Raw genomic sequence first — 26,057 nt, 5'->3', positions numbered from 1 at the left:
CTACAGTAGAGTGAGTGAAGTGTAGACACATGGGATGGCATGGTGATGTAGAGGTTTGATCTTTCAAATGTGACTAGCAGATGGCAATAAGAATAGCTATAGCATGTCCTTGTTCCACAATAGTTTGTAACTCCAGATTTAGCTTTTACATCATATTTGATTGAAAACTGTAGCATAATAATATATGACCTTAAAGACAGGTTTCCTATAAAAATTGTAAAGAGTCTAAGAGTCAAAGATGTAAGTGTTGTTAAGAATCATTTGAGTCAGTCCAGTTTGAAGCGGCATGCCGGTCAAGAGTTGGCACAGTAGGAATTTACTCGGTGGTTGGATTTTGAAATCTAGCTTTTTTGTTATCACAGCAGATACAATTGTCTTCTACTGTTTTTACAGTTGTCCAAACAAGCAGGATCTGACGATATCGGTGCCAGAGAACGGTCGTTCCGCACAAGGTCGATTTTCAGTCCAGATGTTTAAGTTTTTGGGGGATTACAACTTTGTGTACCTACACTGCGAAACGCGCCTCTGTGATACAAGTAAAGGACCTTGTGCGCCTGTAAGTAAAGTTATCTCCATTTTAAACCACAGCCTGCTAGAGAATGGTGATAATGCATTTGGATACTGATTCATTCTTTTTTGTTTTGTGTAGTCTTGTTCTGGGGTTCGGTCAAGCAGTGATGACGGGGACCAACAGAGCTACAATTTGACGGTTGGGCCCATGATGCAACGTGCAGGTAAAAACGGTGGTTTTCTTAGGAGTCTAATGCTGGAGTTGCTAAATACCAAGGCTACCTAGTCCTATTTCAACATCATACCTCTTTATTCCACCCCACCCCTATAAAATCTGTCTCTTTTTCTCACTTTGTGTGTTCATTCTGGTGCCTCCTTTCCTATCCCCATGCCACTGTTGTATTATCTTTTTCTTCCTCAGTTTTTAGGAATAGGCTATAGACAGCTCTTTGTTGGCAAAACCTTTGGTTAAATGAATAACCTATACTTAGATTGGGCTTTAAGTCAGCCATTGTTCGCGATTAGTTGGCATTTGACTCTGTTATCTATCTCAGTTATATGCTTTTTATTCAATGGCCTTCCACTCTATTGTTGTGTTTGCCATGCCAAGGAGTATTTCTCACAGTTTTCAGATGCTTTGTATCCTTCCACCACAAACGTGAGGGAGTTTTTATTATTATTTTGTACTGAACACTCAATGGGAATACTTGTGTTTCCTCTGCCTCCTCCGCCATGTCTGTGTGCGCTCTCTTTTTACTCCCCATCCACTCCTTGTGTAACGTTTTCTATATTTTATTTTGAGGGCCTGGCAGCTGTAAAGTGCTGCTAGTCACTCCTTTCCATTTCCCTGCTCAGACCTCCAAATCTATGCAGCATGCCTCTCACCCTGAAGTCACCAGTTTAACTTTAGCTTTCCTTTACTCTCTCTCCTATGCGTGTTTAAGGACCTTTGAAGGTAAACTGCTACATCTCAACATGACCATCCTCATGCAAAAAGTATTGGCAAATCAATTGCTCAGACGTTTTGGAAGCCAGACCTATTGGCTTTGAAAATGTTTGTTTGCCTTTCTCTCTCATGATCTGCAGCAAAGTCGGATGAAAGTATTCGTTCCCAAAAACGAGTTCCAGTGCCCACCACCAGCATACACCGGCACAAATTAGGCACTGGTATTAAACAATATCTACTAGATCACAGTGAACATATTTTATATAGTAGTCATACATTGTTAACTTTGCAATAATGTAATTATGGGCCATATCTACAAAAACTTTTTCATTTCTTAACGGGCCAAATTGCAATTTCAACCCGTCAAGCAATGCAAAACAGCCTTTCTTAATGTACAAAGGCAGATAGGGAATTGCAAAAAGAGATTTGTACCCAGTAGAAAGATTCCCTAAATAGGAAATTGAAAATAGGGACTTCGTATTTGCGATTTCCGAGGCACATATACAAAGCATTTCTGAAATGCAAAGTGGGCATTTAGGAAATGCTCTTACCATCAACTCCAAGTCGATGGTAACCATGTACACATATAAAAAAAGCACCCCAAGATGCATTTTTTTTGAAGTGCCATAAATCGCACTCTTGCCCCAGGACATTTGTGCATTTTACACGTGCACCACTTTTTTGGGGGGTGCATCAAGGGGGGCCTTAGGCCCATAGGCACCCTTGGTTTTGCATTTCCTAAATAGCGATTTACTGATAGCGATTTTTACTCTGTAGGAATCAGTACTAGAAAATCTCTATTTTTATAAATGTTATTTTGTATTTCCTAAATAGCATTTTCTTAGGAATCGCTATTTAGCAAATGCAAAAACGGAATTCCATACATTTGGCCCTATAATTCTAGATGTCATCCATTACTTCTGCTTGTTCCAACATTGAGGTAAGTGATGGCTACATAAATATAAAAACACATACATTAAAATTGATGATACCGTCGTCGAGTTGGTGGATCCCTTGGTTTTAAAATCTCTTGTACAAATCATTGAGAAGTTTCTCCAAGTTCTAACAGTCCACATTATGGCTGGCTCTTCTGACAGTTGTATTAAAATCCTATTGAGAACGTCTGTGCAAGAAGATTGGTTCTGCTCCTTTTATCTCGGTATTGTATCACTTTGTGGGCAGCTCAGATATCTGGTCCCCTAAAGCACACGACCACCTGTGATGCTACACTGGAAAATCTTTAAATGGCCACCGATCGCAGCAGTCGGTCACAAGGTTGATTATAGTGAGAAACGAGTGGACAATATGTAAGATAAATACATACATTCCCCAAACCATCTTTGGTATTGGTATTGGTACTGGTATTTGTAAAGCGCGACTGTCGCTCCGGAAGAAGCATCCTGGCGCTAACTGGAAAGTGTGCAGGAGGTTGGATTTAGGCAGGATTGTGAGAAGTTGGCCTGGTATATAATGCTCACTAATTCTTAGTGATCACTTTGTACCATGCCAAGCAACCCTTATGATGATGGTTGTAATTCAACCTTGTAGACCAGTTATCCTAGTGGTAACGTGGACAAAGCAGTCTTAGGCTAAACTCTGAAAGGCATGTGAAGCCAGCTGTTATACCGTAAACAACCCCCTTGAATACCAAATGAAAGGGACACCACACAGATATATATTGAAAATATATATTGATTTATTAACTATAAAATCCCCTGGACTCTTTATGAGCACAGAAGCACAAGCGTTAAATCACAAGACAGTTTAAAATACACAAAAGTTGCACAATATGGATGAGCCCTAGGGGCCACCTAAACCATATACTAAGAAAGTGGTATAAGAGATACCAATAGGAAAGTGAAGAGGCCTAGGGCCTTGGGAATCGCTGGAGCTATTCGAGACTAGCTGTAACTAAGCCGGGAGAGGCCCACGGGACTCGGGTGCAGTGTTCAAAGTGCACGCACTTTCCAATGCAAAGTCTATGGTGCGTAAAAAGTACAAAGTTAGAAAGTTAGGAACCTTCCGAGTGACCTACGGAGTTAAAACTTAAGACACAGGCCCTTGAGATGTGTACCAGTGCAGGGGCACCGGCGGAGCTGAGTTACCTCACCCACAGGAAGCGGGTGCACAGGGTCGAAGTAGTGTCGGGTTTCGTCACGCTGGTCGATGGTGCTTGGAGCTGAAGATGCTGCAGGCGGCTCGATGTGAAGAGTTCCGGTGGATCCAAGGGTGGATCTGAAGTTGTGAAGACCTGAAAGCAGAGGGGACAGTGTTCAAAGTCACTAGCCAGTGACTACCGTGGAACCAGATTGGAACCAGGCGATGTCGGGTGCAAACAGGCGTTGTCGGGTAGCTTCTTTCTGCAGCCACGTGGATACCCGGGGTCGAGGAGATCCAGGAGTCGGTCACGAGCTGTCGCACGCAGGCTTCTCGCTGTTGGCGGTGTCGGCAACTTGATCGGAGCAAACAGGCCTTGGCAAATGCAAGCCCGGCAGAAGTGAAAAGATGCTTAACACTCGGACCAGCAAGGTCAGAGCGGGTGCTCCTTTTTACAGGAGCTGGTGTAGGTCTGGAGCAACCAGACCTGCTGTTTAAATCGTCGGGTTCGTCGCCAAGATGGCCGCTGACCACGTGGCTAGTGGCCGGGATGGCGCGTCGAGTGGCACAATGCAAAAGGGCCCCACGCAGATCGTGGAGATGCTGGAGGGCTGATCTTCGGTGCAAGGGCTGCTCGATGGTGGGGGTTCTCAGTCCCCAAAGCACAACGTCGAGGATACCTCAGAAGCTGCGCAGTCAGCTTTTCGAGTGTCTTTCAAGAGGTCCGGTCCCACGTCACTCGGTGCCTCCACGGGTCCCTTCTTTGCAGGGACTGTGGATCGGGCTCGGAGAGGTCTGGGAGTCTGGTTCTTGTCGGGCTCTGGGCTCGGGCTCCGGCGGGAGGCGGCGGCAAAGCAGACGTCGAGTTGCTGGTTGGTGCCTGTGTTCACAGGGTGGCCACTCCTAGGCCACAAGGGAGATTCTTCTTCAGTCTTCTGTGCAGCAGAATGTCGAAGTCCAGTCGTCTTCTTAGTTTTAAGTTGATTCAGGATGATCTGCTGTGCAAGGGCACTGCTCCCACTCTTATTCCCAATCTGAGGGGAGGATCACCTACTAGGTCCCTCCTCTGGGAGGAACCAGGAAGGGGGGCGGTTACACCCCCTTTCCTTTGTCCAGCTCCTCGCCAGGCCTGGGTCTGGAAAGTCCCAGGACCGGTTTGGACTGGCCTATGCACGGGGACACCTTGTGTGCCCCGGGCATGTCTGATTCTTTTCAGCCCTGTCCTACCCAATACACAAAACCCTGTCTGGGGTGGCAGCATCCATTTTGTGATGCTGAGGCTCTGTTTAACTTTAACCGGGGTTAAGGCTACACACATGTCGTGTCCCTCTAGAAGGGTGGAATGCTATCCCCGTCGCCAGAACTGGCGAGGGGATAGTATTCCAATTCGTATGACACCTTACTCGACATGTTTTGATAAAGCCAAACCAAAGATAGCATTTAACCGCGAGGATTATAATGCACTTAAGAGTATATGGTATGGCAATATCCCGGAACAGCTTAGGGAGTGGTTCCCGACAGCTGCAGACAGGCTCAGCTCATGCTAGAGCACCATCTCACATATTTCCAAGCACTCTGCCTCCAGGATTGATGAGGACTTCCATAGGAGTGGCTGATAGGAATATATGTGTCCAGTTTAGGGTTAGGCACAGGCATACTGTACCTAAGTAAGAGGTGATTACACCAACTTACCCCAGTTGAGTGATCAGCCAGTTGTGTCAAATATGGAGGCCAGGCCAGGGGTGGCATAATACATGCTGCAGCCCCTGGTAGGCCTGGGATACACCTATGCCCTGGGTACCTAGGGTACACTACTACAGGGGCTCATAAGGTGAACCAGTTCCAATTCGTAATGCACCTAAGGTACATGGAGTCCATTTTAAGGAGAGAGCAATCAGCCTGGGGCCCTGAATAGCAGGATCCCAGGCCAACTAAGTCAAAAACCAGCTAAACACCAGGCAAAAAGTTTGGGGGTAACCATAGTCAGATATCCACCTTCCTACATAACCCCCCCCCAAACGAAAGGAGATAAGGCTATCCTTGACCAGGTAAGCCTATATTGCCTAAGTGGCCATATAAGGAAGTACCAGCTCTGGCTTGGTAACCCCCTGTTTCATGGTCCACTAAGCAATCCCTCACCCTAAGGGTATCTGAGGGTCTCCACCATAGGGAATCTCTACCTGTGGTGTGTCTTTGCAAAGTCAAAGGCTGGTGTTGAGATGGAGTACTGAAGTGAGTTTCCTCTGTAGGGCTCAGCTTCCTCCAATCACTCTCCACCATGTGTGCCTTTCTTTCTCTGACTGAGTTGCACTGTGCTCTCAGGGTCAACCTCTGGCTACCTAAAGCTGGAGGCTGGGTCCCTTTGTTTGGCTTACTGGAGGGACAGGTCAGATTTGGGCCCTTAGGGTCCCAGGTTTGGCTGTGCCCAACAATATCCATCTGGGGGAGGTCCCTAACTACTTTTAAGGGGGATCCCTCAGGAGTTTTTAAAGTTTTCACCTCACTAGGGCTACTAGTTTCGGTGCCCCTAATCTGTTGATGGGGGTGCTTTATTTGACAGGGGGCCCTTTGGGGTTCACTGTCCTTCTTGTCCTCTGCAGCCCTGGGCTGAGTAAGGCAAGGTAGAGAGGGGCAGGTTACCTGCTCCAGACTGGGTCCCACCTGAGAAGGGTCCACTGCCATCAGAGACTCTGTCAGGCCAGGCCTAACAACCTCTGGGGCAGTTCCTTCATCAGGGGTAAGATCAGTTCCCTGAGGAGGCTGATCCTTTCCTAATGTCTGGGGGGAGGGAGATTTCTCTTCCTCCTCAATGCTCTCTGTTTGGGTTGAGTGATCCATCATTTCAGGCTTCACTACCCATGTATCAGTTTGAGTTTGGGCTGTGGCCATCACAGCCCCACCAACCTTTTCAGGAGGAGACTCAGTTTGGGTATGGGCTGTTACTAGCACAGCCCTGCTACTCTTTTCAGGAGGGAGGTTATCTAAAGATGGGGCTGAGGTTTGCTCAGCCCTCCCAACCTTTTCAGGAAGGACATCTTGGATTGGGGCTGTAGCCATCACAGCCCCACTAACCTTTCCATGGAGATTTACCATTCTAGAATGGGTTTGCTGTTCAACCTCAGCCCAGGCTGAGATTTCCAAATCATTACCCAGTAGGCAATCTACAGGCAAGTTTGCTGACACTGCCACTTTTTTTGGGCCAGTGACACCTCCCCAGCTAAGATTGACTACTGCCATGGGATGATTGGTTTCTATGCCATCAATGTTTGTCACCTGATATCTGGCATCAGGTAAAAGTTGCCTTGAGGGGACTAGACATTCAGCCACCATGGTGATGCTAGCCCCTGTGTCTCTGAAGGCCTCAACTTTCAAGCCATTGATGAGGGGCTCCTGTCTATACTTGCTCAAAGTGTTTGGGCAAGCAGTGAAATTGGCAAACCCCATGCCAGTCTCATAGACAAGAGTATCTGAGTTAGGGAACCTGGATAGGCCAGAGTCCACCTGTCCTCCAAAAGTAAACCCACCCAAATTCTTGGGGGTGCTCCCACCACCTGGGGGACCACTGCTAACAGTGACAGGAGGTGTTGGAGCCTTACCTGGAGGTATATTCTCTTTATTGCCATTCTTGGGACAACAGCTATCTGTTTTGTAATGCCCCACCTGTTTACAGGCATGACAATAAGGCTTTTTCTGGGTTGTAGAAGTGTCTTGGGACCCACCCCCATTCTTGGAGTTTTGGGGCCCTGGGGAAGTCTTTTCCTTACTTTTATCCCCACCCTTCTCTTGAGGCTTGGTAGTCTCTTTCTTTTGGTCACCACCCTGGTTCTTAGGCCTGATCCTGGCTGTGACCCATTTGTCTGCCCTCCTACCCAATTCTTGTGAGGAGGTCAGATCAGAGTCAACCAGGTGCTGATGTAGAAGCTGATTTTGACAATTACTTAAGATTTGCTCTCTCATAATTAAATTATACAATCCTGTATAGTCAGTAACCTTACTTCCCAGCAACCAGCCCTCCAGAGCCTTAGTGGCACATTCAACAAATTCAGACCAGTCCTGAGTCTGTGTCTTCTGGGTATCTCTGAACATTAACCTGTACTGTTCAGTGGTTAAGCCTAACCCATCAATCAGAGCACTCTTCAGGACCATGTAGTTTCTAGAATCCTCATCACTAACTGTGAGGAGTCTGTCTCTGCCTCTTCCTTCAAAGGAGAGCCACAAGATTGCTGCCCACTGCTCCTGAGGGATCTGCTGTACCATGCAGGCTCTCTCAAGTGCAGTCATCCATTTGTGGATATCATCCCCAGCTTTGCAGGGGGGCACAATCTTACTCAGGTTTCTTGTATCAAAGGACCTGTCTTTATCCTTCTGGATAGTGCTGCCACCAGTGGATCCTAATCCACTCTCTCTAGGCTGTCTTGCTCTAGCAAGTTTCTCCTTGGCCAGGGCAACCTCTAATTATTGCCTCTGAATCCTAAGCTCAGCCTCTCTCATCTTGGCCTCATGTTCCCTTCTCTGAGGGCTAGTCATCTCCTTCCTGGAGTGACCATGAGAGCCTCTAGAGACATGGGAGGTATTGGATTCACCTGAGTGATTCCTCCTCCTCCTATGCCCCTGGTTAAGTCCATTTGGGTGGCTGGGCAAGGTCAGCCTTGCTTCAGTCCCAAACACACTTAAGTTAGCCTGGTTCAGTCTACTGACCAGCACCTGACTATCTCTGTCATCATCTGACCCACTGCTTTCCACCTCCTCCTCTTCTTCCTCTTCCTCTTCCTCCTCATCTACCTGAGGAGCTCCAGTGGTGGAGGCTTCCTCATCTACCAGGATGATAGGGGCAGGGGTGTCTACAGTGTCATCCTCTGAAGGATGGCCTCCTTCAGCATTCCCTGTGGGGTTTGCCTTAGAGGGCTTTAGAGTCTCAGACTGGTCTAAGAGCTCTCTTAGGTGGTCTGTAGTAGGGGAAGGCCCTGTCTTCAGACCCCTTAAGACACAAAGCTGTCTCAATTCCTTAAAGGAAAAAATAGCAAATTTGGATGGTGCCCTTGGAGGGTCACTCTCAACAGAGGCATTCCCAGTGGAACCCTCTGCTCCAGACATTGCTCTAGTGTGGGTGGATGTGTTGCAATCTACCTACACTGGTGTTTACCTACTAAACCTATCTAGTAGTTGTAGCTAGGGTGTGCTACTACCTTTGCTCTACAACAACTAAGTTCAGTAGAACTTAAGTATACTAGTCTTGTTTTATATGTACCTAGCAGGTACCTGTATGATCTTTCAAATGATAATCTCAAAGATTGTAATGGTAAAACAACAGCAAGCTCAGATCCCAATCCACTGCTCACCAATGTGAGAAGTTGGCCTGGTATATAATGCTCACTAATTCTTAGTGATCACTTTGTACCATGCCAAGCAACCCTTATGATGATGGTTGTAATTCAACCTTGTAGACCAGTTATCCTAGGGGTAACGTGGACAAAGCAGTCTTAGGCTAAACTCTGAAAGGCATGGGAAGCCAGCTGTTATACCGTAAACAACCCCCTTGAATACCAAATGAAAGGGACACCACACAGATATATATTGAAAATATATATTGATTTATTAACTATAAAATCCCCTGGACTCTTTATGAGCACAGAAGCACAAGCGTTAAATCACAAGACAGTTTAAAATACACAAAAGTTGCACAATATGGATGAGCCCTAGGGGCCACCTAAACCATATACTAAGAAAGTGGTATAAGAGATACCAATAGGAAAGTGAAGAGGCCTAGGGCCTTGGGAATCGCTGGAGCTATTCGAGACTAGCTGTAACTAAGTCGGGAGAGGCCCACGGGACTCGGGTGCAGTGTTCAAAGTGCACGCACTTTCCAATGCAAAGTCTATGGTGCGTAAAAAGTACAAAGTTAGAAAGTTAGGAACCTTCCGAGTGACCTACGGAGTTAAAACTTAAGACACAGGCCCTTGAGATGTGTACCAGTGCAGGGGCACCGGCGGAGCTGAGTTACCTCACCCACAGGAAGCGGGTGCACAGGGTCGAAGTAGTGTCGGGTTTCGTCACGCTGGTCGATGGTGCTTGGAGCTGAAGATGCTGCAGGCGGCTCGATGTGAAGAGTTCCGGTGGATCCAAGGGTGGATCTGAAGTTGTGAAGACCTGAAAGCAGAGGGGACAGTGTTCAAAGTCACTAGCCAGTGACTACCGTGGAACCAGATTGGAACCAGGCGATGTCGGGTGCAAACAGGCGTTGTCGGGTAGCTTCTTTCTGCAGCCACGTGGATACCCGGGGTCGAGGACGTCCAGGCGTCGGTCACGAGCTGTCCCACGCAGGCTTCTCGCTGTTGGCGGTGTCGGCAACTTGATCGGAGCAAACAGGCCTTGGCAAATGCAAGCCCGGCAGAAGTGAAAAGATGCTTAACACTCGGACCAGCAAGGTCAGAGCGGGTGCTCCTTTTTACAGGAGCTGGTGTAGGTCTGGAGCAACCAGACCTGCTGTTTAAATCGTCGGGTTCGTCGCCAAGATGGCCGCTGACCACGTGGCTAGTGGCCGGGATGGCGCGTCGAGTGGCACAATGCAAAAGGGCCCCACGCAGATCGTGGAGATGCTGGAGGGCTGATCTTCGGTGCAAGGGCTGCTCGATGGTGGGGGTTCTCAGTCCCCAAAGCACAACGTCGAGGATACCTCAGAAGCTGCGCAGTCAGCTTTTTGAGTGTCTTTCAAGAGGTCCGGTCCCACGTCACTCGGTGCCTCCACGGGTCCCTTCTTTGCAGGGACTGTGGATCGGGCTCGGAGAGGTCTGGGAGTCTGGTTCTTGTCGGGCTCTGGGCTTGGGCTCTGGCGGGAGGCGGCGGCAAAGCAGACGTCGAGTTGCTGGTTGGTGCCTGTGTTCACAGGGTGGCCATTCCTAGGCCACAAGGGAGATTCTTCTTCAGTCTTCTGTGCAGCAGAATGTCGAAGTCCAGTCGTCTTCTTAGTTTTAAGTTGATTCAGGATGATCTGCTGTGCAAGGGCACTGCTCCCACTCTTATTCCCAATCTGAGGGGAGGATCACCTACTAGGTCCCTCCTCTGGGAGGAACCAGGAAGGGGGGCGGTTACACCCCCTTTCCTTTGTCCAGCTCCTCGCCAGGCCTGGGTCTGGAAAGTCCCAGGACCGGTTTGGACTGGCCTATGCACGGGGACACCTTGTGTGCCCCGGGCATGTCTGATTCTTTTCAGCCCTGTCCTACCCAATACACAAAACCCTGTCTGGGGTGGCAGCATCCATTTTGTGATGCTGAGGCTCTGTTTAACTTTAACCGGGGTTAAGGCTACACACATGTCGTGTCCCTCTAGAAGGGTGGAATGCTATCCCCGTCGCCAGAACTGGCGAGGGGATAGTATTCCAATTCGTATGACACCTTACTCGACATGTTTTGATAAAGCCAAACCAAAGATAGCATTTAACCGCGAGGATTATAATGCACTTAAGAGTATATGGTATGGCAATATCCCGGAACAGCTTAGGGAGTGGTTCCCGACAGCTGCAGACAGACTCAGCTCATGCTAGAGCACCATCTCACATATTTCCAAGCACTCTGCCTCCAGGATTGATGAGGCCTTCCATAGGAGTGGCTGATAGGAATATATGTGTCCAGTTTAGGGTTAGGCACAGGCATACTGTACCTAAGTAAGAGGTGATTACACCAACTTACCCCAGCTGAGTGATCAGCCAGTTGTGTCAAATATGGAGGCCAGGCCAGGGGTGGCATAATACATGCTGCAGCCCCTGGTAGGCCTGGGATACACCTATGCCCTGGGTACCTAGGGTACACTACTACAGGGGCTCATAAGGTGAACCAGTTCCAATTCGTAATGCACCTAAGGTACATGGAGTCCATTTTAAGGAGAGAGCAATCAGCCTGGGGCCCTGAATAGCAGGATCCCAGGCCAACTAAGTCAAAAACCAGCTAAACACCAGGCAAAAAGTTTGGGGGTAACCATAGTCAGATATCCACCTTCCTACAAGGATTAGATGGCGTCCAGCACATACTCGTCTGATAGGCTGAAGATCCATGTTTTTAGTTGTTTCCTGAAGTGGATTTCCTTGGTCAGGGATCTCAGATGCTGGGGCATAGAGTTCCATGCTCTGGAGGATAGGTGGGTGAGTGTTTTACCCCCTTTAGTTTTTAAGTTGAAGTTAGCTAGTTTTAGTAGGTTATTGTTGGAGGATCTCAGAGTCCTCTGGGGGTTGTAGTGGGGATAGCGTCTGATTAGGTATTTGGGGCTCACACAAATTGCAGTGTAACATATATTTTGGCTGAGCCCCTATTCAGAAGCTACCTTAACCATCTTTCACTTTCTCTGACAAAAAAGTCCAATTAAAGTCAACTATTCCTAACAAGGGGTTGCATTCTACAGCACAATCTCCCTCTTGGAATTTTCTACAGAGTTGAAACCTATTCCAGACTGTCCAATGCTGTGCTCAAGTTGTCAACTGTTCTCTTTGTCTACATTACTTGCCTGGCCCAAACATTTATTGGTAGAGCACGGGATGATGCCTCCAGAAGGTACACAACTACGGCAATTCCACTTCGTAGTCTGACTGTATGATGAAGGTGCAGTGTACATTTGAGCCCTCATGCTATCTATATTCTCTCAACCTTCATAGTTCCTGATTCCTGATTATGTAGCCACCCACCAGACCACATGGATATAAACTGAAGGACCTGGACCCTCAAGAACCCCCAATGCATTCATTTAACATGTTGACCTTGAAACAGACAACAGGTAATCACTATGTATAGTACCAAATAGTCTCCTGCCACTAACTAGTCCCCTCTATGGAAATGAAATACAAATCACTTAATCTTTGCTTGGTCACCTAGAGACAATAGTTTATTCAACACTGCATCTCCTTTCATACATACCTGCAATGATTCCAGGACACAATGACAATACCGCTACTCAATAGATATTTGCTGACACATCTTCTCCCTCTAAATATCAACTTTTCCTTTTCTTAAAATTGTGTAGATATGGATCTATGCTGGCTCCAACACCCCAGCCAACTTCCTCCAGTCTGGAGTTCTTGCTTGGAAGTTCACTGAAATTGCACTCACTTATGTAGCTAATGCCATCACTTCTGCCTGTTACAAGCACGCCACATCAGCGTTTGTGTTCCTTGACCTTTCAGGAGCTTTTGCCATAATCAACCACACTAGTTTGCTACTACTTATACTACTGCCTGTCAGAAATACAACAATACATGTTTTCTGCACCTAATTCTTATTCCACTCTTTTCCTTTCTCATTCTGCTCCTCTCACTCCTCATCAACAAGCATTCCAGTATGCTCCCTTCAAGGCTCCATCCTGAAGCACAGCTATTGCACATCAACACCACCTTCTTGAAAATAATCATTCCATCTTTTAGATTCTGGTATCATCTGTATGCAGGTGATACACAAAGCACTTCTTCCAACACCACCCACATTTTAGCTGGCCATTGGCCATTCATCACAAGATAGTTCTTTATTGCATTACAATACATTCCGCCACTCCTGAAAACATACATTTCACAGCATCCTTTGCCTTATCTACCCACTTTACCCCTCCTTGGTTCCCTCTGATAGTCTCATCCCCTCATCATCCACGAGCCTCGATGTCCAGTTCAATTTAGAATAAGATAGAGGTACTTTGTCTTACATTTGCCTTATCTACTTGATACTAGATAATGAAGAGCTGCAAAATATGTCCATCTCTGGTTCCAAAATGAAAAATCACTTATTATCTATCTAGTCAACAACAAACATGAGTACTATGAGAACTTTCGTGAATGCCCCTTCAGCACTCGTTTTTCCTAAATGTTGCCACTTCTTATTCTTCCATATCATCATCTCACCTCCATGTTGGCTGTCTATAGGTACAGTTCAGTGGTAAATATAAGCTGCTTACCTTGACCTTAATGCATTCCATGGCAGCCCAGACATCTCTGCTGCATCTTCTCCCCACACTAATGAGCAAACATAACTGTCAGCTGACTTTGCCTTCTTGTCTGCAGATCTGACTAGCGCGACATAGCTATCTCTTTTTGATGGCCTTCCTAGAAGAAGTATTGAGCATTGAGTACTGAGGGAGTTTTAGTGCTATTTTTAAAGTTCTGGTTTCCTTTTGGTTTCAGGTTGTTCACTAGGAATAGGACTACTTTTCTGGTATTTGTGGCAGCAAGGTTCATGATGAGGGTGGTGCTTGACGTTTTCTCCCCTTCCTTTCAGTTTTATATTACTGAATGTGCATTATCTAGATCAGGAGAAAGTAGAGCTGATGGGGAGAGGTAAGCCAAAGTTCTTTTCACAATATGGAAACTCTGCTTTCTTTACATTCCACCGTTCAGGTACACTTTTTTCTCCCCCTCCTACCATCTTGAGGTATTCCTACCTTGTTCTCTTTGGGTACATCTGTTAAACCCCTCATTGTTTGTATTTTGATAGGTAATTTGCTCTGCAAGTTTCCTTCCTTTTCAGGGTATGGTACCGGGGTGTAATTGCTTATATCCCCTTTCTGCATCTAGTTGCTAGAAGGTGGGGCATTATGAACGGCTGAACACTTTTTGACCCACTCCAACAGAGATGATTCTCATCTTGGTCTGTTGCTCAGAGCAGACTGTTATGCTTCATCATTAACACCTTGCTGGTGGTCTTTTAAGGTAGGGGTGACCACAGATGTGTATATCAACACTTTGTGGATGTTTTTGGGCAGATTGGACCATGCTGGAAGCTTTATGTTCTACTTCATACCCCACTCCCTTTTGGTTTGAAGCCGTACTGCACACATGTGGCAGTTTTTAATATTTGATTGTAGAAATTAATACAATTTAATACCCTAGCCTATAAAGGTCCTACATTGTGATGTATCTAAGCATATAGAAACAGGACTGCTGTGTTAGCTACTTGATTTTTTTGAGATGATGGGTATTTCCGACCTTGGGATCTTAAGATACTTCCCTTTCAAATGAATTATTACATCAGATGGATTGTTCTTTTGTACCCTGTTCAGTGACCTTGCTGGTTTCAAAGACTAAACCGAGCAGGGGTTTGATGTACATAAGAGGATGGATAGATTGATATGAGTGTTTGAGGTGGATCCTGACTTGACACTTAAACATGTTTTTAATTGATTTCCTTTTGATGCGAAAGTCTGTGGCACTGCCAGTGGGCCTTTGATTCCTCATAGTTCCCGGACTAGCCAGGGGCATATTTGACTCTGTTGACTCAACATAGGTTATGTTCTTGCTCTAGGGATTCCTCGCTCTTATCTAAGTGAGCCCACCCATTGCAGATATTGATAGGCTTTCTAACTCGAAAGCCATATGCGAATATCTGTCTGAACCTCACCTACAATGAGCTCAAAATGCTATGGCAAAATTCATCTCAGCCTTGCATGTTTCAGCATATCGCACTAGTGCTGCTAACTGGCCTTAATTAATGTACAGTTTTAAAACCAATAGCTTATAAATCATATATTAGTCAGTCCCATCTAACTTAGCAAAGCACTTCAAATAGTCCTGCCTCACTTAGCTGTGTGTAGTTGAATATGCTCATACTATTCTGTTTCCCAGATTCAACATAACCGGAGCAGTAGATAGAGCCTACAATCAGTCAGACAGATGTATTCCCTTCGGGTATTTAAATACATAAAAGTGTATGACAAATACACATTGTAATATATGACTATCAAGATAATACATCTCACAAGAACACATAGATAAATAAAATGTGAATTGTGATACATTCTCGAAGCAATCTTCATTTCCAATAAAAACTTCCATAAACATGTAAACTTTGATAAATATTCTCACATATCCACAAATACTTTTTCTGATATGTTCAGCCACGGGCATTATAAATTACATGACAAAAACAACTTTCTTAAATCACAAATGTATGGATAATAAATACGCACCATGAAAATGACGGCTTCAAAAGTTAAAAACAATTACAAGTTTAAAATTGTAACTCTCTGGTAATTCATCTGGTGAAAAGGATTTCCTAAGATTGATTATGCGGAAAGTGAGTGCTTTAAATTTGCAAATACCATTGATCTTGAGGTGTGTTACTTACATATTCATATCTTGTTCTGATATCTGGTGATGATGACATTTCTCAAGTTTTGAATTAGCCACCTTGTTCTTGAGCCTGGATAGCCTGGACATTTCCTAAATGCCCTATAATGATCATAAATGGGTCCTGGGTAATGGCCACTCACCAGGACTAGATAAATGTAGCCAGCGGAAGGATAACAATTTTTATTTTGATATAAAACTACTTTTAAAAGCAGAAATGCCTGTACGTGATTGTAAAATACTTAGGGGCCAATTAGGATTGTGGGCGGATTGATCCTGCCAGGCTAACGGTAGCCACCGCCGGCCTGGTGGGGGCAATCCGCCCGTCATCCTCACCTAAAGGACCTCCCGCCATATTAGGATGGCGGGGGGACCGCGGCGAACTGAAAGACCGTCCTCCGCTTTTTCGCCCCGGTCGCAAGGTGACCGGGGCAGAAAAGGTCCAATATGGTGGCGGTGTCTAATAGACACTTCCAGCCATATTAGCATGGGCTTGCATAGATGCCTTTCCGTGGCAGCATCGAGGCATGCGGTCTTCACTTTGGGGGCGTACACAGGGGGTAGTTGTGGTACCCCCCTGCATTTTCATAAACAAAGCGGCAGGCACCGCGCGGTTCTTGCCGCTTTGTTTATGCAAATGCATACGTGCATTTTTAGCATTGTGGCGGGCGGTGCTGAGAGCACCGCCATCCACAATGCTAAAAATGCAGGATGCGCCCGCCACAGAGGCGGGCGCATCCTAATACCCTCCACAGGACCCCCACCCTTATGGCGGGCGGTCCCAAACACCGATAGGATGGCGGGCCATCCTAATGACCCCCTTAGTATCTTCCCAGTTCCTAAAGGTCCGCTTGAGTTCTTGTATGTCTATGTATGAAGTCTGGAGATCACCAGACATGAATCAGAACTGAGTCATTCTAAGTACATCTTACAGGGCTGCCTGATATGGTCTAAGTTTATCAAAAACACCGCCATCTTCTAAACAGGATAAGAGGTCTCAGTTTAACAACTGTTTTTATGTTTCTTAGAACCGGTTCTACCCAAAGTGGTATGCTAGGCGAGATAAAAGGAAATCACAGCAAACCTTTTATAAACTTCTTTTCAGTCTCCTTCAGCACTGAGACATCAGTGTGCCCCCATAATTCTAATTCATAAACAGCCGCTGCTTGTGCTGGGCGCTGAATATGTCTTTACCCATTAGCCTATTTGCAAAATGTGACGTATGTTGTGTCGACATTATATTTCTTTTCAAGATTACTTTCTGCCTTTTCGAGTTGGGGCTCAGCCTAATGCCAAGATAGTCAATAAAAAAAAAGATTCTCTAACCAACAATTATTGTAATATAATTTGTTTTAAAGCGATGTGTGCTGATTGTGCATCATAAACTTGGATTTTAAGGTGTTACCTGTCTATATATAGATAAAAATTCTTTTTTGACCTGACGAGTTTAGGGGCATCGTTGAGACTTTTTCTCACTTAAATGCTTATAAAAACTTTACATCCTTCAATTTGATTCAATGATTTTTCATGTATGTACATTTCTATTTACATTCATATTCTGTGGACGCAGACACCACCAACTCATTCGAACCGCCAAAAGGATCTCCTTTAAGGAACGTATCAACAACAACACACAAAACAGTAAAGAGGTCTTCAACATTGTGAAGGAACTCCCCAATCCCAGCTCCAGCTCCAATCACATCCTGCCGTCACAAGACCTCTGCGACTCTCTAGCCACCTTCTTCCACCACAAGATTGCAGACATCCATGACAGCTTCAACACCCAGCCCCCCCCCCCCATCAGCCGCTGACATCCTGGACTCACTGCCCCCCTGTCACACTGGCTGCCTGATCTCCTGGAACCACATCAATGACAAAGATACCATCAATACCATGAACACCATCCACTCTGGCCCACCATCAGACCCCTGCCACCACCACATCTTCAACAAAGTGAGCTTCATCATCGCACCCCAACTCTGGAAGATCTGCAACAGCTCATTCAAGACCCCCAACTTCCCGGAAAGCTGGAAAACACGCAGAGAATAACGCCGTACTCAAAGAAACTCAAGGCAGACCCTAAGGACCTCAAGAACTTCAGGCCCATCTCCCAGTTCCTGGCAAAAGTCATAGAGAAGATCGTCAACAGACAACTGACCCAATTCCTCAAAGAGAACAACACCTTGGACTTGTCCCAATCCGGATTCCACAGCAACCACAGCACCGAAACCTCCCTCATTGCCACCACCGACGACATCAGGGCCCTGTTGGACAATGGCGAAACAGCTGCCCTCATCCTCCTGGACCTCTCAGCCGCCTTTAACACCGTCTGCCACCGCACCCTACGCACACGCCTCTACATCACAGGAATCCAAGACAAGGTCCTAGACTGGACCTTGTCTTGGCTCCTTCCTCACCGACAGAACCCAGAGAGTCCGCCTCCCTCCATTCCGATCCGAAGCCACCAAGATTACCTGCGGCGTACCCCAAGGCTCATCACTCAGCCCGACCCTCTTCAACGTCTACATGACACCGTTTGCCAACATCGTCCGATCACACAACCTCAACATATCATACGCCGACGACACACAGCTGATACTCTCCCTCACCAAAGACCCCGCCATCGCCAAAACCAACTTCCATGAAGGACTGAAGGCAGTCGCCGAATGGATGAAGAGCAGTTGCCTGAAACTGAACTAGGACAAGACAGAGGTCCTCGTCCTCTGCTCCCCCCCCCCCGCCTGGGACGACTTCTGGTGGCCAGCCTTGCTGAGAACTGCGCCGAAACCCACCGACCATGCACGCAACCTGGGGTTCATCCTGGACTCATCTCTATCAATGACCCAGCAAGTCAATCCTCCTGCTTCTACATCCTCTGTATGCTTCGCAAGATCTACAGATGGATCTCCACCAGAACCAGAAGGACGGTCACCCAGGCCCTTGTCACCAGCAGGCTGGACTATAGCAACACCCTCTACGCGGGAACCACAGCCAAACTCCAGAAGAGACTCCAACGCACTCAGAAGGCCTCCACACGCCTCATCCTCGACATCCCCTGCCACACCCACATCACTGCCCACCTGAGGGACCTGCATTGGCTCCCCCGTCAACAAGAGGATCACCTTCAAGCTCCACACCCATGCTCACAGGGCACTCCTCGACGCTGGACTAGCATACCTCAACAAGGGACTCACCTTCAACACCCCCAACAGGCAGCTCCTCTGCACTTGCCACCGTCCCACGCATCCAAACAACGACCACCAGTGGCAGATCCTTCTCCCACCTCGCCACCAGAACATGGAACACCTTCCCCATCCACCTGTGACAGACCCAGGACCTGCTGACATACAGGAGACTTCTCAAGACCTGTTAGTTCGAACAGTAGCAGCCCCCCCCTCAGCACCTTGAGACCCTCACGGGTGAGTATCGCGCTCTATAAATGCTGTGATTGATTGATTGATTGTGGGCAAGTGCACGTTTTCTCTGGCATTATCATTGTTATGAAGACCTCTTTGCGAGGCAATGTATTACCCATTGATTATGTACTTCGGCCCAAATTTCCATTGTACACTTTATTCTTTCAATAAAGTGACTGGTGCTTAAATGCTAATTAAATATAGGTCCTCAACAAATGCATCTGTTGTCACTAAAATTAATTTGTAACCAATTTCTCTCACATTTTGGGAAACCCCTAAGTGTTTACGGCTAATTTGCTACTTCAGAGGTCTTTCTAAAGTGCTAGAGTGCAAAAAAGTGACAATGTGCCAATATTAAGTGCAAACAACTTTTTCTTAAAGTGCTTCATAAATCTAAACGGTATCTCCTCATTACTCTACAGTATATCCAAATATACTCTGGGTAGTAATTGAGTTAAATTTACCTTACTTTGATAGTATTTGTCTCTACTTATCCCACTGTCTTTTCATAGAGTAAAAAGTTCACCTAAAACCCAGACTAAAAAGTGAAATATACATATAATTCCCTTTATTAAAAAGTGCTCTGAAAGTGCCTTGTTGTCCATTTCTTATCTTACAAAATCTATTTACATTATTTTCTTGCTCTACTGGTGAGTACTCTGTAAGGGCTGCTGGAGGATCAGTAAAGACAGGTATACAACTCCTCATCCACGTTGAAACCGTTCTTTACTATCCAACTCAAGGATGAGGTATGTTTCAAGTTTACGTAGCTCTTTCTCCCTGTCTCCTCCTCTACTCCTCTTGGGCACCTGTGCTATGCAGCTATATCTCAGTGTTGCTGGAGTATTGGAATTTTCCTTCTCGAAGTGTCTGACTATTGGGCAGCTGCGATCTTTGTTCACTATTGCTCTTCTGTGCTAAAGGATTCTTTTATGTACTGGGAAAGTTGTACTGCCAACATAAATCTGATTACATGGGCACTTTAAAATATATACAACAAAATCTGATTTACACGTTAAAAATTCTTTTACCCGTTTTGAAAGCTGTAATATTCTCTCCATGTAAACAGACCTTACACTTCAAACATTTTTTAAACCCTTTCTGTTGAAGCCAGGTATGTTATTGCATTATTCCCAGCCTGTCGCTCTTAACTAGATAATCCCTTAACGATTTGACTTTCTGTAAGTGTTCTGTGGATTCCCAGCAACCTGGTGTCCTATTGTTGGATCATGTCTAATAAAGTGCCAGTGATTTTGTAAAATTTGTTTTACTCTCAAATGCTCTTCATTATATTTTGTAATGAATCTATGAGGGATTTCTGTTCTTTATTACTTCTCTTCTTATCTGTTTTTGATGGTTTAAAAATAATCTTTTCTCTTTTTATTTCTCTAGATTTTTTAGATGCTGCTTCTAGTAGTTTAGATGAATACCCTCTTTGTAAAAAGCGAGATTTAATTTTCTACTCTGTAAGATTCCCTTTGTGAGCTGCATGCTCTCCTAGCTCTATAAAATTCCCAAATGGGAATACTTTTTATTAACGGGGCAGGGTGTGCACTTCTAGCATGCAAGATTGTATTGCCTGCCGTCTTCTTCATAAAAATAGTTGCCTCCAGTTTCTCCCCTTCCACCATTATTCGTATGTCTAAGACGTCTACTGATGTTGTACTTTTATGCCCCATAAAATTCTAATTTAAATCATTTACATTAAGGTCATTGATAAATTCATCCACATCCATCTCCGTGCCCTGTCACAGCACAAAGATGTCGTCAATATACCTTAGCCATAAAAGAATCTTATCTGTCCATTGATTTAATGTGGGTCCCCCAAGCACCTGCTCCTCCCACTAACCTAGATGTAAATTAGTATATATATATATATATATATATATATATATATATATATATATATATATATATATATATATATATCCTGCTATTTTTATACCGGTATCGCAGTTTACAATATATGCTATCAGATTATTTCATCCACATTTAAAAATTACTTTTGTATCTTCAATTGTACTTGACTGCATATTAAAGGTTTCATTTTTACAAATTGATTTAATTAATTCCTCAACAAAACTAACTAATTGGTTTATTTGCAAGACATAACATTTGCACACACGTAAAATTCTAAAAAATACACAATTAGATTTATGTACTTTAAAAATCAAAAGTGTTCATGCTTCATTTCGGTGGGATTAATGGTCTACCCCACTTTCTTTAGGACATATTGATCTTAAAAACCTTTTAGAACTGTTAAAAACAGAAGAAAACAAACAGAAATATCAATGCAGTATACAAATTAATCTTTCTAGTAAATAACTATTTAGTGAATGTTAAGTGAGGAATAACAGAGTATCGAATAAGAATGTGTTATTTTTCTTGATTCTCAATATAAAAAGATGTCAATCTCCTGTAATTGCTAAGAAGGGAAAGGATGACTTGGTAATTAGGAAATCTCATGACTGTTCATTGTTAAGGCAGTTGTCACAAGGAATGCAAATGTTAATTTATCACCCATAGAAAATGATGATCATGCAGTGCTATATTCATATTTAATTTATTAGACTCAGACCACATTTCCAAAACTATGAATTTGAGGGGGCAGTTTAATCTTCTTCGATCCAATTCACAAAGATTAACTCAGGGTCGAATTAGATGTCTGCAGCATCCGAGAATTTCACTCATCGACCAGAACCATGTTACTTTTAAAATGTGAAACATTTTTTACAGAAATGCAGAACATTTGTTGTATAAAATGTTTGCTTCATTTAAAAAACATTTATTATTGGATGAGGCTTTACTGCTCTTGGTAAAATGATTAATGTGCAACATTTGTGTCATGGCTTTGTGCAGTAGATTCACAATGAATTTCCGCATATTGCTCCAGTGTAAAATTCTTCATGGAATACGGAGTGGAGCAAAATCTGGTTGGTCCACGGTTTAAGAAAGTATTTACTATATGTATGATCTAATGTAAAGTATGATGCGTAGAACAATTTTATCTAAAACAATATATTTGTATTCTATTGTAGTTGGAGGGCCCACTGGCAGCAGTGAAGGTAAGTTCTTGAGAAGTTGTATTTCTCTTTTAATAAAGAGCATGTGTTACTCATAGCGTGGGTGTGTCAGTTTGAGATGCAGCTTGGCAGCAACATTTTGTATCTGTTACTCTTCAACCCCATTTTGAGGAAGAATGATTGAAACTTAAAAAATAAAACATATCATTCTTCCCCTTTAAAAGAATCCCATAGGAAAAGTGAATGCAATGCTGATGTGACCAAAACATAATGTAGTATTGCGGAAACTAGAGGAATTAAGAAAACTTGAGAGGACATAAGTAGTAAGAAGTTGAAGCCAGACCCTACTTCTTTGGGGAGGAGATGTGGTGTAAAGGCCAGAGGTACCCATCTTGGAACTGCAGGACCTGGTTCAAATCTTGGCCCTTCTTTCAACATCCTGTGGTTCTGGAAAATCATTTAAACTCCGTCTGCCCAAAAAATGTGTAATATGATCTCGTGCTCATGCAAAGCGCTCTAATGGCCGAATTCATGACATTTAACTTCAATTTCAAAAGAAAAAAGGAATTAGAACTTCTCTAATCAACCCCAGCCCTTGTCCATCCAACTGACCTACTTTTTACTGCGCTTCTCTTCCCTGAGAACTAACAGTAATCTTCATAAACTTGCAGTGTATACAGTTATCGAAACAATGCAGGTTCCTTTCAACTCACCATGAACCTTCACAGGGCAATGATCTTGGCACTACCTTCACTACAAAGCTGAGGAGACAATAATGCATAACAAAAACTTCTTCCCCAAGTATTTCACTCTTTCTTTCACATATGACTTTATGATTTGTAAATTGCTGGTATGCAGTACTCGGTCAAATGTGCAATGTCATCTGTTTATCTCTATTGTTGGTATAGTTATATTTTTTTAACAAGTTCAATAAAAAGATTTTCCAAAATTGTAATAAAATAAAATGAAATAAGAATAGGTTTTACGTTGAGCTGCACATTGTCATTGCGCCTTTAGAATGGGTAATTGTGGACAAGCCCCACTCAATTGTGCATTCCATGTGATCATTTAATGTTAGCATTGTGAATATTAAGGTGAACTTGTAGCCTGCAGTATTAAGCAGGCAATATTGGGATACCTTAATATCATTGCTAAAATATGGAAAATGCACGTAGGGAAGTATAGATGTACTATTCTCTACTCAACATCTACATACCCTGAAAATATATATTGTCATGGTACACATATGTGGGGTTAGGTATAGAAAATCTATATATACTTACCTGTCGATATTTTTGTTGTTGATATTTTTGCTACAATATTAAGATATTCCCTACTTGATATTCCAGATGCAAACTTTTAGGTACTTTAGATAGCAATAACATGCCCTTGTTCTCACTCTGTAGACAAGTAGCTCTTTGGTTTCCTTGCCATTATTAAAGGCCTTATTAATGAACTTCGCATCGTAGGTATTTAATATCTTTCTATTGAGCACAGAACACAAATGTGCAAATGGATCTTAAGTGGAAAGGGAGGTGCAGGCAATGGGTTGTGGTGATAAGAGAAGCAGGAGAGAGAGTTTACATAGGTTGAAATTGAGACAAGGGTTTCTCTGACATGTCTCTCATGTTTTGAAAAAATGTGGGAAAGCAGGGTTTAGTGATGGCCATCTGTGGGTCAGTGGATGAAGAGAGATATTTTTTTTTCATTTTCAAGAGGGTTCTCCATTAAAAATAAAAATTAAAAGGCAGGCACTGGCAAGGAGATGCAAAAGACCCAAAGCAAGCATTATACCCTAATCCATTGCAAAACATTCTAGATTGTGGTATATTGTTACACACTAAGGAAAAGGCTGTTCTTTCAAAGCAAGCAGCTATGCTAGTTGAATCAAATGTATTAGTGCATATTCTTAATGAAATCATACAGTTTTTCAATAAATTGACAACAACTTGAGTATCAATTGGAATTCCTCAAAGATATATCCTAAACGTTGACATCCAATTGAAGCAAATGTTTACACCTTAAATACTTTTTGTAGGCCTGCCTCCTCCATCCTAAACTTACAACCATCTCACAAGCTTTGTGTCAAGCTTCCTTTCTTTTTGCCTGGAGAACTACAGCTTATTTACTTTAATATCAAGAACTTGCAAACTGAGTCTCCTGACACTGGAGTTATTACCCAGGCTCGTGATTTTCTTACTCCAGTACTAGTGTTACTTCCAAATAGGTAAACAAGATCTCCTCTTGGCAAATTGGTTAAATAAGGATCACCTGATGATTTATGCTCAGCTACTATTTTCCACTCGATTTTCTTGACCATTGGTCAAGAAATATTTTCAATTATAAATCTTTCTCTCTCCTCAGACTTGAACCCCAATGAATGAAAAACTGGAAATGTTACTCCTTTTCTAAAAATAAATAATTTTGACTGTTTTAAAAACAGAGTACTACAGACCTATCACTTTACTTCTGTACTTAGGAAAGTTTGCAAAACATGTGGTAGCCATGCAACTTTCCAATCAAGCAGAATCTTACAATCTTTTACATATCTGGCAACCTGATTGCCATCCTGGCCAGAGCACTGAAACTACCCTTGATTGAGGACAATTTGTGACCAAGATAACTCCATTGTGCTTGTGTTATTGGAAATCTTGCCACCCTTTGATATGGTCGACCATGACATACTTCTAGAGTGCTTCGGGAAAAGTGGTATCAAGTGGATGGTAGCCAAGTGGTTTGTCTCAGTCTTGACCAAGGATTTGCAGCCTGTTGTCATATCCACATTGTGTTCCTCATCCTACCCATTTCATGCAGAGTTCCCCAAGAGGTCTTGCGGCCCCAATGCTTTTAAACATTAGCACCAGTTTTCTGACTCTATGAGCAAATATTTTCTTTGCAAAGCAATTTCTTATGTTGATGACACACAACTATCTGTCTGAAAGCTGCTTCCCTTCCTTCTGCTGGTGTTTTAAACATTTGTCTTCAAAAATTCAGAAACGCCTAATGAAAATAAAAGTGAGATTCTGCTTTGGCAAATATACATATTACATTCATTCTACTCCTTATGTGTTAGAAACAAGATAGCTCTTAAGCACACTTATTCATCATACCGTAAAATATAAAAACAGTTCTGAGGAACTACCATGGGTGCTACCTTGATTGCAATGAAAGGAAAAACACAGGGAAATTACATTTCTATACATGAATAACATCAACAACTCATTTTTTTCTTATCTTACATCTATATTTTAATAACCAGGAGCTGGCTATGTGGCCATGGTTCGCCTACTCCAAAGCCAATATTTACTTTCAACTGTACATGAGGATAACAACAAAGGGCAACCCTTATTTTATGGTTTAACATCTTTAAAAAAAAAATGTTTTTCTGCTTAACAGTAGAGCTTTGGTGCCTAAGATAAATATATATCATATATCTTTAACCAATAGTGTAAAATATCAGATAAGGTGTCCTGAAAAGTGAGGAACCTTATAGCAATCCTACCTCTGCTGAGGCTACACTATTCTATGATGCTGTTCATCTTTCCTTCATTTTATTGTTTAACAGCATCACATTTTATATTCAGTGCAGTGGGCATGCCAATGGCAAACCCGTCGGCAGTGATCCACTCCTGGCCAATGCCTAGCGAAAATCATGCTGCTCATTTTAAGGATAAACTACCATGCAGATTCTACGCGGTTGTATGTTGTTACAACGCATTCCGTTGAAACGCATGCCTTTACCATGCATGCGTTACAACGGAATGCTTTTCCCATGCATAACCTTTACCACAAATTTTCCTTTACCACGGATAGATTTACAACGATTTTCGTTGTTAATTTATGCGTGGTAAGGCCATACTCTTGTAAAAGGTTATACCCATCCCCTGTAACCTTACATGACCCCCAGCCCCAACTACTTATAATTACCCCTGCCCTTAACCCTTAATCTTTTTTTTATATACTAAAATTCCCCT

General features: G+C 43.7%; 1 protein-coding gene across 1 annotated transcript in view; it reads left to right on the top strand.

The window, feature by feature from the left end:
• Positions 1 to 26,057, top strand: part of UMOD (uromodulin) — a 260,131-nt gene that overhangs the window by 186,718 nt on the left and 47,356 nt on the right. Inside the window, exons 14-16 of the mRNA XM_086939738.1 lie at positions 394 to 556; positions 650 to 734; positions 22,099 to 22,125. Of these exons, the coding sequence (XP_086795864.1) occupies positions 394 to 556; positions 650 to 734; positions 22,099 to 22,125 (275 nt within the window). The remainder of the gene's footprint in view (positions 1 to 393; positions 557 to 649; positions 735 to 22,098; positions 22,126 to 26,057) is intronic.

The sequence above is a fragment of the Lissotriton vulgaris genome, chromosome 10 (assembly GCF_964263255.1).
Source record: "Lissotriton vulgaris chromosome 10, aLisVul1.2, whole genome shotgun sequence".
Lineage (NCBI taxonomy): Eukaryota > Metazoa > Chordata > Amphibia > Caudata > Salamandridae > Lissotriton > Lissotriton vulgaris.
This window is presented reverse-complemented; position numbering and strand designations above follow the sequence as displayed.